The sequence below is a fragment of the Meleagris gallopavo genome, chromosome 3 (assembly GCF_000146605.3).
Source record: "Meleagris gallopavo isolate NT-WF06-2002-E0010 breed Aviagen turkey brand Nicholas breeding stock chromosome 3, Turkey_5.1, whole genome shotgun sequence".
Classification (NCBI taxonomy): Eukaryota; Metazoa; Chordata; class Aves; order Galliformes; family Phasianidae; genus Meleagris; species Meleagris gallopavo.
In genome coordinates, this window is record NC_015013.2 from 79,705,942 (window position 1) to 79,717,960 (window position 12,019).

At 38.1% G+C, this 12,019-nt stretch overlaps 1 protein-coding gene across 1 annotated transcript in view; it reads right to left on the reverse strand.

Moving 5' to 3' along the window:
* RAD21 (RAD21 cohesin complex component) overlaps positions 1 to 10,605 on the reverse strand; it is a 16,573-nt gene extending 5,968 nt beyond the window's left edge. The window contains exons 1-11 of the mRNA XM_010709247.3: positions 10,462 to 10,605; positions 8,595 to 8,724; positions 7,143 to 7,242; positions 6,409 to 6,515; positions 4,889 to 5,092; positions 4,170 to 4,295; positions 3,850 to 3,972; positions 2,374 to 2,597; positions 1,882 to 2,047; positions 1,370 to 1,521; positions 18 to 167 (exon numbers count right to left, since the gene is read on the reverse strand). Coding sequence (XP_010707549.1) covers positions 18 to 167; positions 1,370 to 1,521; positions 1,882 to 2,047; positions 2,374 to 2,597; positions 3,850 to 3,972; positions 4,170 to 4,295; positions 4,889 to 5,092; positions 6,409 to 6,515; positions 7,143 to 7,242; positions 8,595 to 8,724; positions 10,462 to 10,605 — 1,626 coding nt within the window. The remainder of the gene's footprint in view (positions 1 to 17; positions 168 to 1,369; positions 1,522 to 1,881; positions 2,048 to 2,373; positions 2,598 to 3,849; positions 3,973 to 4,169; positions 4,296 to 4,888; positions 5,093 to 6,408; positions 6,516 to 7,142; positions 7,243 to 8,594; positions 8,725 to 10,461) is intronic.
* Positions 10,606 to 12,019: the final 1,414 nt, after the last annotated feature.

The following is a 12,019-nucleotide window of genomic DNA, read 5'->3' on the forward strand; positions in this document are numbered from 1 at the left end:
AAGAGCTGTGCTCTTACCTCCTCCTCTTCCTCCTCCTCTTTCTCTTTTTCTTTCTCCTTCTCTTTTTCTGGTAGAAGTTCTAGCTCTGGTATTAGCTGACAGATGTTTTGTGGCTCCTCTGGAGGCATTTCTACTGGTGGTATTTCCAGCTGTTGTGATGGTGGATGCTTTAAGAATACACAGTAACAGATAAACAGAGAATCACTTTATTGGTGCTTTTACAACAGAATACTGACACGACAAAACAGTTTCACAACATCCAAGTCTCTCTAACTCTTCTCTTAGCCATTTATAAGAAGTTTTGAAAAATGAGAAGTAATGTTTTTGTCCGTTTGCTCTCCACACCTGCATTTTTAATCCTTCACATTCTGCTCAAACAAAAGCTATGGCATCACTAAGGAAAAAGGCTTCCAACAAAACTACTGATCTCATTTCTTGGATCAGCACACGTAACCAGACACAGCACTACATGAACAAACTATCTCAGTCAGTAAGACACCTCCAGCATATCAAAATGTTGTCCCCTGCAACACAAGCAGGACAGAATTAAGAACGAGGCACTCTATAAAGTTTCTAAGCATTTACTTCTACATGAGAGCACCACACAGCAGGTACCTCAAAGGTATGTTTACCTAGAGACCTGATCTTGTTGGCATAATCCAAGTTATTCCAAAACACATTATCTACTTCAGCACAGTTGATACCAATTTTATCCAGTGCTCTGCTCTTCATAAGATCATGTAACATCTGTGTCATTCAACAGTGAGTAACCTGTAATCCCACGAGAAATGGGATAACAAGTTCACAAACGTGAGAAAGACTGCAATCTAGGACTGCTCCTTCTCATCAGGTTAGCATTCAGAAAGAGCGTAACGTTAATTTTGCACTTTTCTTCTCCCCCTTAAAAAACATGGTTTCAATTCACACTGCAGCACAGTTTTTACAGAAGGGATAGATATGAAATAGCCTACCCATAACCCAGAGGAGAAATCTCTCCTGACAGATCTTGTTTGAACTATTAACAGTGAACCACCAGAAATATCTTTCAAAAGGTAGGATCTGTGCAGCTCACACAGTCCTTTCTAATATACACTTGCCACAGCAGAAGGTCTTGATATAATTTATTCATCGAAGACTTTATTTGGATGAAACATCATCAGTTCCTACTCAATTTGACTTCAGGGGAAAGCTGACACAAACTTTTCAGAAAAACCCCACAAAGGCTATACTCTTAAGAGATTCTGCTACTACTCCACTGTATGCTGATAGCAAAGAAAGTCAGTACCTCAAATTTGTGTCACATCCTGCTCAAAGATACTTCCCACTTCTGATTAAAACTAAAAGAAAAAAAAATCACAATGATTCTTACAGGTAACACTGGTTCCGGTTCCACCTGCTGCAGTTTGCGTTTAACACCAGTTTGTGGAGGTGGAGGTGGCATAACAGATTCATCCAGGTTGGTCCTGCTGCCTTCCATCATTGACTCTTGTAAACGACTCGGTTCTTCCAGAATTGGTTCATCTATATTCCGTAATAAAAACAGTTCTAGTAATGTATTTTCAAGTAGTACTGATGCATCTAGGTCTAGTCTGCTATTTAGAATGAAGTATCCTAACAGACTGCATAGCTTCTGCAATGATCTGGTACAGATGTGTATACAAACCAATACAATACCCATTTAATCCACTGGACCAAACCAAATCTGTCTTCTATTTCTAGAAAAAAAAAGCTGTTTTAAGTCAGGGACTGTATGAAAAGCTAAGCAAGCAATTAAAGTCCTTACTTCATTATATTTAGGAACTTAATATAAGAACAAAGGAAAGAAACAAGCTCTGAAGGAAAGCAGAGCATCTTTGACCAAATGACCAATGACAAACAAACCAATGACATCCCGCTGCTGTTGCTGCTGCTGCTGTTGCTGTTCCTCTCTGGGCACCTCTGGGTTTTCAAAGTCTTTAAGGAACTCATCAAGGTTGTCAGCTTCTCCACCTTTCCTCCTCTTTCTTAGGTCTTCTGGAACCAGGGGTGTCAGACAACGAGTAAAGAGCTACAGGAAAGAGGTTAAACTACTCACTATTGCAGCTCTCAATGTCTTATGTCACATAAAGCAATCACATGCTACCTTTCCTTCCTCCTTTTTAATCTCCTCTCCAACATTTATAAGCAAGAAAAATTATTTTTGTAACTGATAAATAAGCATTGGTATTTTATGTCATTTTTAGTAAGTCTTAAAAAAAGAAAAGAAAAGCAAAAACAAGAAGAAAACTGATGAATATTCCTATCATTAGATTGTAACTCAAATACTGGTGTTTACCAGCAAGGCACAATCCTGAACACATCCCATATAAAAATTAATTTGTACAAAAGCATTACCTTCAGTAGCCTGTTATTCCACAAAGGCTGTGCAGGCAGAGAGAAAAGCTTCTCGACTCCTCCAGTTTCTTTCCACATCATCAGTTTCTTCGTAGGGGGTGCCAAGTCCAGCGTTGTAACAATATCAGAGTAATCACTTAACTGGGCTCGAATGGTCTTGCTATCCAACTCTTTCACACTGTCCACAATGAGCTTTCTCTTCCTCTTTGCTTTGGTTTCCTTGACTGTTGAGATTTTTTAAAATTAATGAAGCTGAGCTCATCAAGATACCAAATTGTAGTAGAAATCTTACAGATTTTCTATAGGCCTTACTTGACCACATATAATGCAGCCACAAGAATAAAGAAATGTTAGCACTAGAAGGTATGAAGACCTAGAAGCACTATATCAAATGTTACTCGCTACAAATACAGTCCCACAGCCTCCAAATTCTTCTGTTACACTTGTAGTGTAATTGGATCTTTCTCATAATTGTCAATATCCCTAGCTGCATATGCCTCCTCCCTCATGGTTTGTTTGGTTGGTGTTCTTCATGAGCAAATCGCTGAGATGTAAGGTCCCACTGGCCAAAAAACCAAACTACTGTAACTTACTGATGATTTTTTTCCTTAAGCCCTACGTAATACTGCTATGGGTGGTTATCATACCTGTACCTCTCATCCTGTTCTAGAAGGCTTTACTTTAAATTGTTTACAGCCTGGCCCTTGGCAGCAGACCCTGAAGCTCTGGAAAATGCTGTCTTTGCTGGTCCCTCCCAGCTGATCAGCTAAGGACCTCTGTTGCTAGCTTACCACCAGAGGGCAGAGACAGGGCTTACTAACTGGTCAAGCAGTAAATCAGTCCGGAGCTCCAAATACAGGACAAACTATGGTTTTTCTTGTTTTGTTTGTTTGTTTTTTCACAGATCTTAATTTTATTTTACTTTTTTTAAGTGATGCTTAAATTAAAGCAGGGATCTGTTTATACTGAGCCAAATGCAATACCACTTCAAGCAAGCGTCTTGCATTAATGAAATTCTGTCTTTTTCTCTATTTACTAGAGCTTCAAATAAAGAGATTTATTTGCTGAGATCAGTAATTCAGAAAAAAGACCACTCCTTCTCTAAGCAGCATTCACAATTTAAACAGTCACTCTTGGCCATCAAAAATATCATAGTGACAATGCTGGTGCACTACAGATACTGCATTACAACTGAAGACATGATAAGGTCTTTTCCAATTCACTGTGTTTTTTTTTGTTTGTTTGTTTTTTAATTCCACGCATTCCTCAAGAGTTACAAACCAGTGTCCTCCAGGATTACTGAAACAAGTTACCTGTCCAGAAACACTAAAAGGCTAAAATTAGGATAAAAATGAATTCAGCACTCCATCCTTGGTTTCCTTCTCAATTGAGAAGTAGAGTCATTCATTTCTAATCCATCATACTAAGGTGGGCTCTGAATGAGCCAAAGAAAATATTTCCGAACAGTTTACTTACCAGTTATGTCAATAGGCTCCAGAGCAAAAGCTTCTTCTTCATTGGGAACAAGAGTTGTCTGATCAGTCATGGTTGGTAATGGTTCAACTGGATCTACTGAGTCTGGGCTGTCTGGTCCACCCACTGCCAGTAAGAAGAAATACAGTGCATTATAATATCAAAATAAAAACAGTGCTGTGCTTCCCATCCTCTCCCTCCACATCTTAAAACGGTCCAACACATTTCACATACACATCCAGTTCAACATACTCCTAAGGAATTAGATTCTTAATTAAACTGGTTAAAAAACAATTCAAGTTCTAGCCTTAGATCATACTCACTCGATACATTATCATCATCATCCATATCGTCATGGGGAGGTTGCTCTGGCATCATTACTCCACCTTCTGAGAGTGCAGGTGGGTCATCAAAAATACCACCATCATTATTACTGAGGAGTTTGTCATCTGAAAAAAGGAATTTGTCATGTGAAAACATCACTTTTGCCTCCACAAATTCACAAAGTACAAATAAGTTTGTAATGAATTATAAACAAATTTAGGAGAACACAGATAAAGACAGTGCAGAAGTTAGAGAAATCTATACTTTTGATGCTAACGTGGAAGCCATCACAAGGCAAATTTCACCTCCAACTCACAACTTAGAGATAAACTTTATTACAATACACTTGCCACATACTTGCATCTTGCTGTTTCTCGATACTTCAAGTGGAAGCATTTAATATAACTTGTAACATATTAATGAAACCACTGAAAGAAGTCAAAGAGTTACATGTTGTTTTATCTCTAAAGAATGTTTTATGCTTTACCGAATGGGAAAGCTCTGGATGACTTAATTTTACTTCATTTAAAAACACAGAGTTCACCTGGAATGCACCGTCTGTGCTGCTACAGCACTCACAAAGCAGAACTGCACTGCTGAAAACACAACTTAAGAGAATCAAAGTAACACAGTAAACAACCTCATCACCCTCCTTCCCAAAAAAATACTAAGGTACAACATAGGATAGAGGAAAAATATTTTAATTTCTCAAACATACCCAATATTCCACCATCATTTCCTTCTCCAAAATTATCATCTTTGTACTGGTCTTCATACTCCAGGTGATTAGCTTTCTCATTAAGGTGACTGGTGCTCTGTTCAGGTTCCAGTAGGAGATTGGAAGCACTGGTGCTCACTAGCATGTCATCTTCAAATGCACTACCTTCTCTCATCATCTCACGATCATCCATCCCAAAGTCACCTGCAAGAATATGATTTCACAGCTGTAAATGCAGCAGAACCAGCATGCAAGGGACCTAGCTAACCCATCAAGAAAGATTCACTTGTAAGACCAAACCTTTTCATCATTTTAATCCTGTAATTTTTCATAAAGTGCAAAATATATATTGAAACAAACATTTTCAGAGTTACTTTAATTTCAGAGTTAACAGGCAAAACAGAAGAAATTGTAGAATCATTTGAGTTGGAAGGACCTTTAAAGGCCATCTACTCCATCTGCCCTGCAATGAACAGGGACACCTACAGCTAGAGCAGAGTGCTCAGAGCGCTGCCCAGCCTGCCCTTCAATGTCACCAGGGATGGGGCATCCACACCATCTCTTAGCAACCTGTTCCAGTGCTTCACTACCCTTATTTTATAAAACTTTTCCTTCTGTCCTATTTAAATCTCCTCTCTTTTAGTCTGAAACCATTTCCCCATGTCCTATCACACCAGATCCTGCCTTCTTCCTCACAGCCCACCCCTCTAGACACTGAAAGGCTGCTATAAGGTTTCCCTGAAGCTCTCTCTTCTCCAGACTGAACAGCCCCAGCTCTCTCAGCCTGTCCTCATAGCAGAGATGTTTTATCACTTGAATCATTCTTGTGGCCCTAAATAATGCTCATCAATACTAACAGCAAAAATACTGTTCAAACAATTACAAGAAAAAAAAAATCTCTACTTTAAACCTTTTTGAAACAGATTTTAGCAGGACCTTATAATCAAAAAGTTATATCCTATGCCTCGAGACTGAGTTGCATGTACAGAGACCAAACTGATATAAAATAAACAGTCAAAGCTCAGACTGCACTTTCAATAAGATATTTAAGATATGGATTTTATTTCTCTTTCACTATCCAAAGGTAAATACTTTCCAAATATTTTCAGGTTTTGATTCAAATCTTAGAACACCATCCTTGAGCAGATACTGAAAGGAGCATCAGCAAACCTGTCACCACCAACTGCTCCACCTTTAGAAAACTCCTAGCATTTTTTGACTGAAAACATGCCTAGAATTCAAGTGACAACTGACTTCTTCATATCATATCATATTAAAATTGATATAGTATTTCACTAATTAATGTGACAGAACATTCTTCAGCTTTAGGTCAGCAGCTAGAAGCATGCTGAGTAACAGAGGGCAGACTTTCTGGAAAAACTCAAGAACATAAAAACTAAACATATGGAAACACATCCTGTTTGATCTGATTTGTTTCTGTACTTACTAGCAGGAATTCTGTAGTAATTGCAAGACTACAACTTCACAGTTTATGAACAACATAATACACAAGATTTTACCAAAGTCATTATCCTGGAGGATACTGATGTTGCCTACTTCTTCTCTCATTGTAATTTCTTCCACTCTACTCTGGTTCAAACTGAACTGCTGGGCCACATCAATATCACTTAAACAAACAAAAGGCAATTATTAACATCTCCATTAAAAAATAAACAAACATAATCCTTAGACAAACATGAAATTCCTAAACAGTTCACTATACTTTTACTCAATGAAAAAGTGGATGACAAACACAGAATAGAATGTCCTACTTGAAGCACTGAGACTATTAAAAGTTAAAATCTTTAACTCAAGTTGTGTCATCTTCTGGAAAATGTATCAGTACTTCTGTTTCAGCCTTGTTATGCAGGGCCACTAATTTTAAGGCCAATTTAATAACTCGGAACAGCACTGCCCTCTTTCAGCTCCGAGAGCTATTAATATAGTTAATAAAAAAAAATGTATCTAGTGAATGTACTAAGTTAATATTCAGCTGTGTGTTAAGGCACTTTTCTTAGAAAAGCTTTTTTTTTTTTTCCCCAATTGAAATTTAGTATATAACCCAAATTGAGTACAAACCAAATAGACTATTTATTAAAGCAAGCCACATCCCAGAAATTCCATTACAAATAATACATAAAACAGTAGCCTTCGTAACCCCCCTATTTCTTAAAAGCTAAGAAGTCTTCAAGCTGTATACTTGCCACGTTTACAGATAACTCATGAAGAAGTTATAAGAAAAGCATCAACTTACTCTAGATCAGGAAGTGGTTGGTCAAAATCATGAAACTCCTCGGGTAAGGTAATAGCATTGTAAGCAGCCTCTCTGTTTTCCTCAGGCAAATCGACAACCCCTGCAGAGAAAAACACTCAGGCATGAGTTCCCATTCTTTACAAGGACAGCATTTTTCCCTGTGCTTTCACCGAAGCTGTTCTTTCATAAACTTATTGTCTTTCAATCGTTGAGTTGAAACCATGCTAAACACCTATGAAGAAATCTTAGATAATGTTAGTATTGAGATTCAGGCTAACAACAAAACACCTACTTATCAACCCGTCACACTCAACTGTATAATCCTGCAAGAACTGCAAGCTTTGGGTCACTAAATGTTTGTGCAGCACAGTGCTGAGCCATGCAGCTAATGCAGGCATTTTATGTCATCAGAATATTACACAGGTATCTGTTAATGCAGGTACCTGGTAGGAAATCGTTTGATCGTGATGCTCCAGATGAGATACACAGTTCTACATTTTGGTTTGTGCTAAGCAGTGACAACACAATGTCTACTCTGCTTCTGGTCACGTAGTCAATTCAACTGACTTCTGAAATCCCACCAGCACAGTACTTGGACCACCCACACAAATCTTCTGCTTCTGCACTGAAAATAGCTAGATGATCTAAACCACAGCAGTGTTTGGTTGTTGTCTTTTTTAATCCTCCTGAGATAGCTCAAGGATCTGCTATTCAATGGGCATCATTAAAGAAAAACAGAACCAGCAGTAAGTAGTAACCCAATACTACATAGAGCCAGTAGTAACATTGCCCCTGTTTAATTCAAAAGCTTATAGAGGTCAGGACATCTGCAGGGAAAATGCAGATTCAATTCCTTCTGTAGCCAGCGGGAGATCTGACCTCCACGTTCTGCTTTCTGACCCACACAAGACATTCTGAGGCCATTCTGAGGTACTGACACTTCAGAAGCACTGCCAACTCTGCTCCCCTTCGCAACGGATAATCAAAAAATCATCATCCACAGTGTACCAGGACCAAGCATGACTCCACAAGTTTACACGTCACAGTCCTTGGCTAGCAGCTAAGAAACTTAGCCCCGCTTTTCAGGGCAATTCGATATTTGTACCTGTTAGCTGATTAAAACATGTAAGCAATTCTCAGAGCAAACAAGAACACCACAGTGGTTAAGCTGCAAAGTAAACTGAGAACAGAGACAAGTGCCTCCTCAAATTGTTTCAAGTCAGCATGCCACTTTTTCAGACTATTTTACTCAATCAGCCCCAATAGGAAAAGATTTTGTTCAGAATCCAATAAAAAAAAATAAATCATCATACAACTCATTCACATAGCCAGCCTGAAGCAACACTAAGGAAAATAACTTATCCTGTAATTATCCTATGCAAGAAAGTAGAACTTTGTATCACCTTAAAAAGGGCTATAAAACTTTAGAACCACTTGGACAAAGATAGGTACCTGGACGAAAAGCCATCTTAATCTTAATGAAGGCCTCATTACAGTCTGCAAGGAGGTATTTTGCTTTCCTGTGGTAGATTCTGACAACGCCTAATAAGAGATGCCCTGAAGTTCGAAGCGCCATCTTCACCTGAAAGAAGATTACACAATCAGTGATTCTTCCCTATGATTAGGTTTGCCAGCTTTGTATGAGTTTTTCAGTAATATCAAATATTCCAAATAAAGATAAAGATCAGTAGAAAACTCTAAACAAAGAAAAAATGAAAAGTTTACAGTTTCAGATGATACTCTGTATATTAGTCTAGGATAAGTTGGAAAATGTAAGTAAATTGTAAATTGGTGAGAATCTCACTTAAGGAATTTCGAAGAAAAAAGACATTAAGACAAAATCCAATTCACCACATCCTTTTCTGACACCTTTGTTACTTCAGTTGTGAAAACTAAATAAATGAATAAATCAAATTTTGGACAGGCAGAAATTACAATGTGATTAAGGCTGAGGTGTGGGTAAAGAGACGGTGCTGTGCTACCTCTCCATCATCTGTCCTTCAGTTACAGAGGAAAGTAGAACAACAGTGGAAGACAAAAGATGTTCATAAACAAATACTGTCATATTGAAGTTAGCTTAAATTGCTCTCCTCCTTAGCCTGAATGTTTTGCTGTGTAATTGAGTACTTCATGCACTGAAGGAGTCATAGGAAATCTCCAGAGGATTCTTCTTAAATGTTTTAGTCTAAAGCACAGGTGACTTGTGTTGAAGAAAGATTAAACCTTAAATGTGTACCTTCAAACTTTATGAATACAAACTCGCATACATTAACTCACATTACAGCAAGATGAAAGTCTTACACAAAGTTAAACATATGAAAGAGTACCCAGCAGTTTCTCCTTTTTCTGAAAGGAGCTCTCAACTGAGTCCACAAACATCCTCTCCAAATCCTTCCAGGGCTGGCACTGAAGGAAATGACTTTGTACTAGAACAGTAAGCATCTCTGTAATTGTATTATAGGTATCTTTGCTTCATAATGGCAGCTTTTCCAAAATCCAGATTAGCATTATTGCCACACTGTTTTGTTTGATTCAATCAAAAGAAAAGAAAAATAAATTTTCATTCTTTTCTACATAGGGACTTTCTTACTCTTAAGGGACAGAATTTATAACCAAATCAGTGCACCAGTTCTTGAACGGGTATGTTCATTTTTATGAGCAGCAGAGGAGAAAAAGACATTAAGAACACAAGTTCCCCAAAATTCCCCCTAGTTTCACAGTAATTGTACAGCTGTTACATTCTTCCAATTTTGTCCCTGTGTTCTTTCCAAGAACAAGCAAAAAACCAAAAGGTTCAAAAGCAAGGCCTCTACATTACCCTGTAATATTGTTATTGAATGAACCTACCTTCACAAAAACAGTAATATTACAAGCTATTTTAAGTCTTCACTTCTTTTTTGCTGCTGATAAAAAGCCTGTTCTGTACTTTGGTCACAAGCATAAACAATATCTTAAATATTATTTCTGCAACTTCCAGCAACAACTCTGAAAGCACAACAAAGGCCTTTAAAAGATAACTCTGCACACAAGTTCAGGCTCTTTTGCGAACATCTGCTTCTAAATGATGCACAACATATCAAGATACAAGTTCTCCATTTATGCAAAATAAAACATTTTCTAACTAAACTGCATGATACTCTAGTATTAGAGAACTGACAACAAAGTCATCTTTCGAATCATTCAAAAGAGTACTTCACATCTGAAAAGGCCTTTTCATGCTTTAGAACAGCAATTCTAAGCAACCCAAATAGTAACTACCACCTGCACAAACAATTTCTTTTCAGTACAAGATAACATTACATCAGTGTAAAATAGATACCTTTGGCGAAATGATACTCTCCACACTGCTCTCCAGATTACATTCAAAAACATGGGCTTTGGTTAGCTTCTTATCCCAGTGGGCTGCCAGCCATATTTTGGCCAGCGGCCCACGCTTGCTCAGGACAAAGTGGGCATAGAACATGGTCCCAGATGTCTAAATCGAAGAGCAGATCTGTAAAGAGAAAGGCAAATAGAGAGAAAGAAAGAATTCTTGATGAGTAACATCCTCACAAACATACTCCTTATGTCTGCTTTTCATTCATTAAGATCAAAATTTTGTATAAAACACTTACAGGTGTCGGTTATGTAATACATAAACTTTGTGCAAAGTAAATACGAAGCAGGAAGAACAGGAAGATCAATGCTACTTCCACAGACTAAAACCATCCACATGAATTTAAAATGTTCACCATACAAGGAAAAAAATCCTTGAATACATTTAACAAAGTTGATGACAGCACCAAACTGTCAGAATGAAAACAGATGTGTACCTGTTTTCTTAGCCACAGTGGTCTTCTACCTTTTCCATTTCTTTCTAGTCTAGCTTTCTCAGCAGCTGCTACTACACTATATGCTGTTTTAACACAGGGCATTCTAAAATACAATGATCAACTCTGCAGACTGCTCCAAGTTTTCTTAGAACAGAAAGTACAACTCTCTATTTCTGACCAGACTGCTATGCATCTCAGAATCCTCTTAGTAATTTTTCGTATTTTTTATGCAAGTGATGAAGAAACTAACTGCATCACTCCAATCTTCCTGAAGGTTTCACTTTCTTCCTCCTTCCCCACCAGAAAATAAGACTTCCTTCCCCTCTTACCTAGCAGCTACCTGTTTTCTACTTGTCTAGTAAGTACCTCCTTACTGCTGATATAAAGACACCAGCATATAAAGCCACGGGGAAGCAGGAAACCATGTCTTATGACATAAAGCTGCTAATATCTGCAGAACGTAAGCATCTGATTGAATTTAACTACAAGCTAGAGGTAACTTTGCTTTGAAGAGGTAGAAGATTCTCCACATACAGCTTCTTTTCCAGCACTACCCGTATCGGGGCGGGGGGGAAGAAATGGTAAAATGGAAGAAACGCAGCAAGCACAGCTGAGGCTTTTGAGCACCAACACTGCAGTAAGTAGGGGCAGTTTTGTTTGGGCAACACAAGGAGCATCAATTTCTAACCTATAAAAACACGTTTTCCAAACATGTACCAACACAACTTACAAGCAAACAAGGATCACAGTGAAACACAAAGCCTTGGTAAACATGATAGCCAGAGAGAAATTCTCACCAAGACAACAGCTAGGTGATTGCAATCAGCTTGCAGATAAAAGAAACAAGTTTCACAGCAGCTATAGCACAGTTGTTGGTATTTATGGTGTATGCTCATAAAAAACTCTTAGCTCAGTGGAAGCAAGGCCAACCTCTGCATATCCAGGTAATAAATGAAAAACTGCCTATCTAGGAATAGATTCCTGAAAGTAAATGTCAACCATTTGTACCCTGAAATTTCTGCTGCATTAAATACACAATGGAAACTTTTCTGTTGCCCAAGCGAT